Consider the following 4634-nt stretch of genomic DNA (forward strand, 5'->3'; position numbering starts at 1 on the left):
TTCTTTTTTTCTATATCGTCTGTAGGTTTTGATATTTCTTTCTTTTCTTTTTTTTTTTTTTTTGCAGGGCAGTGGGGGTTAAGTGACTTGCCCAGGGTCACACAGCTAGTAAATGTTGAGGCCAGATTTGAACTCAGGTACTCCTGAATCCAGGGCCGGTGCTTTATACACTGTGCCACCTAGCTGCCCCCCAGGTTTTGGTATTTCTAAGATTGCAGTACAACAGAAAAAAGGGCTTGGGGCAAGATATAAAGGACTAACAGAAATTGTTTAAAAGAGAAAACCCAAAACCTTAAGAAGTTTTAATTCCATAAGATTATAAATACTAAAGAAAAAATAAATATAACTACTATGAATCAAAAATGTCTAGAATAGAGAAAATAAAGAGAATGAGGGAAAGAAATCTTTTTTAGGAAAAGTTGCAGAACATGAAATTGAAAAACCAACAAAATTGAAGGGGGCTTCTATTTAATGATTTAATTGAGAGGGGGATAAAGAGGTGAAGATAAAAAGGGAAAGATGAAAGCAAGAAAAAGAAAATAAGCAAAACTCCAAAATTAGGGAAAGAGATAAGAAACAGGAAAGGGTAAGGGAGGTTTGAAGGCAAGAGTTAGAGAGCTGGTGGGAATAATGTTGCTATAAAATTAGATTAAGCTAAAATAACTAAAGAAAAATAGTACTGAGTATACAAAAGAAGGCAAAAAAAATCTGGTTTATTTTTTCAGGGGGAGAGGTGGAGCATTGAAAGTGGAGGAAAATATAAAAGAAATTTTAACTTTTAAATGGATTAAATAATCTAATACAACAAAAAAGTGAGATTTTAAAAAGAAAATCCTTTTATCTGTTGCTTAAAAGAAACACATTTTAAAAACAAAGATACAGATTAAAAATGATTAGCTTATGCTGTCTAGGGGAGATGGGAGGAAGGGGAGGGAGGGAGAAAAATCTGAAATTGGAAAGCTTATATAAACAAAAGTTGAGAAATGTCTTTACATGTAACAGAAAAAATAAATAAAATCCAAAAAAAAATTATTAGCTTAGCTATCTATAATCATATGGGAAAAAATGCTCTATGGATAAAGAAAGGACTGGCCCTGTATTCAGGAGGACCTGAGTTCAAATCTGGCCTCTGACACTTAATACTTACTAGCTGTGTGACCCTGGGCAAGTCACTTAACCCCCATTGCCCTGCAAAAAAAAAATGCTCTAAATCACTACTGATCAGAGAAATGCAAATTAAAACAACTCTAGGGTATCACCTCACACCTATCAGTATGGCAAATATAACAAAAATGGAAAATATTGGATGTTGGAAAGCTGGGACACTAATCCACTGTTGGTGGAGTGATGAAAAGATCCAACTATTCTGGAGAGCAATTTGGAACTATGCCTAAAGGGCTATAAAACTATGCATACCCTTTGATCCAGCAATCTCACTGCCAGGTTTATATCCCAAAGATATACCCCAAAAGAGAAAAGGGCCTATTTGTACAAAAATATTGATAGCAGCTCTTTTTGTGATGGCTGAGAATTAGAAATCAAAGGAAAGTCCATCAATTGGAGAATGGCTAAACAAGGGGTGGTAGGTGATGGTGATGGAATATTATTGTGCTATAAGAAATGACAAACAGGATGATTTCAGAAAGATCTGGAAAGACTTGTATAAACTGATGTATAGTAAAGTGAGCAGAACCAAGAGAACATTGTACATAGAGACAGCACTGTTGTTTGATGAAGAAGTGTGAATGACAAGTATTCTCAACAATACAATGATCTAAGGCAATCCCAAAGGACTATTGATGAAACATACTAGCCACCTCCAAAGAAATAACTGATAATTGATGCAACACAGACTGAAGCATGCTATTTTTTACTTTCTTTCATTTCTTTCTTTTATTCAAGTTTTCTTGTACAAAATGACTAATATGGCAATGTTTTACATAACATTTATAACCTTTATCTGATTGCTTATCGACTCAAAGAGGGAGGAGGGATGGGAGGGAAGGAGGGATAAAAATTGAAACTCAAAACTATAAATAAAAATGTTTATCTTTTACAAATTTTAAATGATTCTCTTATTAAAAAAGTACTATGCATCAAGTGAATCCAAGAAAGCAGGAGTTACAATCAGGTGATGCAAAAACATTCAAAACCTAAAAAGGATTAAATAAAGCTAAAATAGGCTGGAAGGAACTATAAACAATAAACCAGTATCAATATTAATCTTATGTTCTCAAAATACCTTAGTATCTCAATTCATGAAACTTAAACTGAGTTGCAAGATTATTGATAGTAATCCAATAATGAAAGGAGATTTCATTGTCCGCCTCAGTTTTGGACAAATCTAATAAAGGGAGACACAGAACTGGAAAAAATTGCTGGAGAAATTAGAGCTAAAAGACTTCTTTTTTTTTTCCAGGAGGAAATAGCTTTATTTGAATGACTATCCATAACTTAAGATGCTTTTTGCTGCTAAGAGTTTACATCACAATCATTCATTTTGAGGAGACCACACAAGCATTTGCCTTGTCCCAACATTTTATATCATCTTATTTCCACAGTGCGAATGCCATCCGTCCCTCCCCTTGAAGCCTGTTCTGTTAGTGACATAGACAAAGAAACAAAGTATGGGTGGTCTCAGCTTTCTTTATCATTTCCCTATCAATTATGGATTAATAAATTCGATTGGTCTTCAGAGGTGATTTTTCCATTTCTTTCTTTTGAAGGTCTCAGGCTAATCCGTTTGCAAACCTGCACTGCTTCAACACCTCGCTAAAGCCCTCGCACAGCTTGAAGTCACCCTGGTTCTGGGCACACTCTAAGAACTGCTTCATCTCGTAGTGGCAGGGGCCAAACTGCTGCTGCTGCTGCTGGTACCCTGGCTGGGCTCCCTGAGGCTCCTGGTAGGTGATGTCAGGCCTTGCAGGCTTAGCATTGCTTCCACCACCAAAGCCTCCAGTAATGGCATGACCAATGGTGTGCCCAACAGCTGAGCCCACTGCCACTCCTGCTGCGGTGGTAGCCATTTGGGCCATTAACCCTGGCTGCCTGGGTGCAGCAGAGGGTGGGGCAACTGCAGAGGGTGGTGCTGCTACTGGAGGGTGAACTGCTGGTGCTGGGGCAGCTCTCATTGGGGGTGCCCGACTGGCCGGGGGGGCCACCCGGGAGGTCCGGCTCCTGCTTCTGCGTGGCATAGTCGTCTCCTAAAGACAGAGGTCCTGGGGAGAAATGACAGGAGAGAGGAGGCTCCTTGAATGCTAAAAGACTTCTAAATTGGATTATTAAAATATATACATATGTTTCAGAACCATATAGAACTTTTTTTTAAATTACATATTAGGACACAAGAGATATAGCAAACTTTAAAAGGCAAAAATAGTATGTATATCCTTTATAGACCATAAAACAATAAAAATTATAATCATTTATGACCCAAATAGAGACTTAATAATGAAATCCTGGGGCAGCTAGGTGGTGCAATGGATAGAGCACCAGCCCTGGATTCAGAAGGACTTGAGTTAAAATCCGGCCTCAGATACTTAACACTTACTAGCTGGGTGACCCTGGGCAAGCCACTTAACCCCAATTGCCTCACCAAAAAAAAAAAAGAAATCCTAAATGATGATCAGGTCAAAGAACAAATAATAGAAACAATAATTATGTGAAATAAAATCACATTGATGAAACAACATGCCGAAATTTCTAGGATGCAGCTAAAACAATTCTTAAGGGGAAAATCATATTCCTACAAACATGTGTTTTCAAGATAGTAAAGATTAATGAAGTGGATATGCATTTTTAAATTACAAAATGAACAAACTTAAAATATGCACCAAAGAAGAAGTATTAAAAAATGAGAAAAATAAACTAGAAACAAAAAACTCTATAGAAATGATAAAAAGTGGTTTGTAAAATTGATAAACCTTTTGCCAATCTGATTAAAAATTAGATGGACGAAAACTCAACAAAATAACAGATCAGCAAGATGAAATAAATCACAAGAAAACCCAGAAGAAATAAAAAAGAATAGTCAGAATCTACTATACACAGTTATATACTAATAAAACTAAATGGGGTAGCTAGGTGGCACAGTGAATAGAGCACTGGCCCTGGAGTCAGGAAGGACCTGAGTTCAAATCCGGCCTCAGACACTTAACACTTACTAGCTGTGTGACCCTGGGCAAGTCACTTAACCCCAATTGCCTCACTAAAAAAAAAAAAAAGAAAAGAAAAAGAAAACTAAACATGAAATAAAATACCTTTAGAAATGTAAAATACTCAAACTGATGGAAGATCAAATAGAGTTCTTGACCCATTCTCAAAATGAAGTAGATCTCCATGTAAAGAACTACCAAAGAGAAGAATTCCATCAAAAATCTAAAAAACACTTAGTATCCATACTACACAAGTCTCAAAAATTAAGAAAACAATTGCACAAAAGGAATTATTAATGATTACACAAATCATTTATATTTGTTAGAGCTTCCTCATTTTCCAAAAAAAAAGGAATGAAGAGTTGGTTTGACATACCAACAATCCTTTACAGTAACTGAAAGTAAACCCAGGTTGATGTGCAGAAAATGAGCGACTCTGAAGCCAATTATGCTCATAACAACTTTGAAGCAGACCCAGAA

The 4634-nt window shown here is 36.4% G+C and overlaps 1 protein-coding gene across 1 annotated transcript; it reads right to left on the reverse strand.

The window, feature by feature from the left end:
- Nucleotides 1-2729: 2729 nt before the first annotated feature.
- Nucleotides 2730-3236, reverse strand: LOC122755643 (coiled-coil-helix-coiled-coil-helix domain-containing protein 2-like). Its single transcript, XM_044004320.1, has one exon. The coding sequence runs from the start codon at nucleotides 3192-3194 to the stop codon at nucleotides 2730-2732; it is 465 nt and encodes a 154-aa protein (XP_043860255.1). The 5' UTR covers nucleotides 3195-3236.
- Between the last annotated feature and the right edge of the window lie 1398 nt (nucleotides 3237-4634).

This window comes from Dromiciops gliroides, chromosome 4, assembly GCF_019393635.1.
Source record: "Dromiciops gliroides isolate mDroGli1 chromosome 4, mDroGli1.pri, whole genome shotgun sequence".
NCBI lineage: Eukaryota > Metazoa > Chordata > Mammalia > Microbiotheria > Microbiotheriidae > Dromiciops > Dromiciops gliroides.

Excerpts from the sequence above, each read along its gene's own strand:
- LOC122755643 (XM_044004320.1), bottom strand. The coding sequence starts at position 3,194 with ATGCCACGCAGAAGCAGGAGCCGGACCTCCCGGGTGGCCCCCCCGGCC.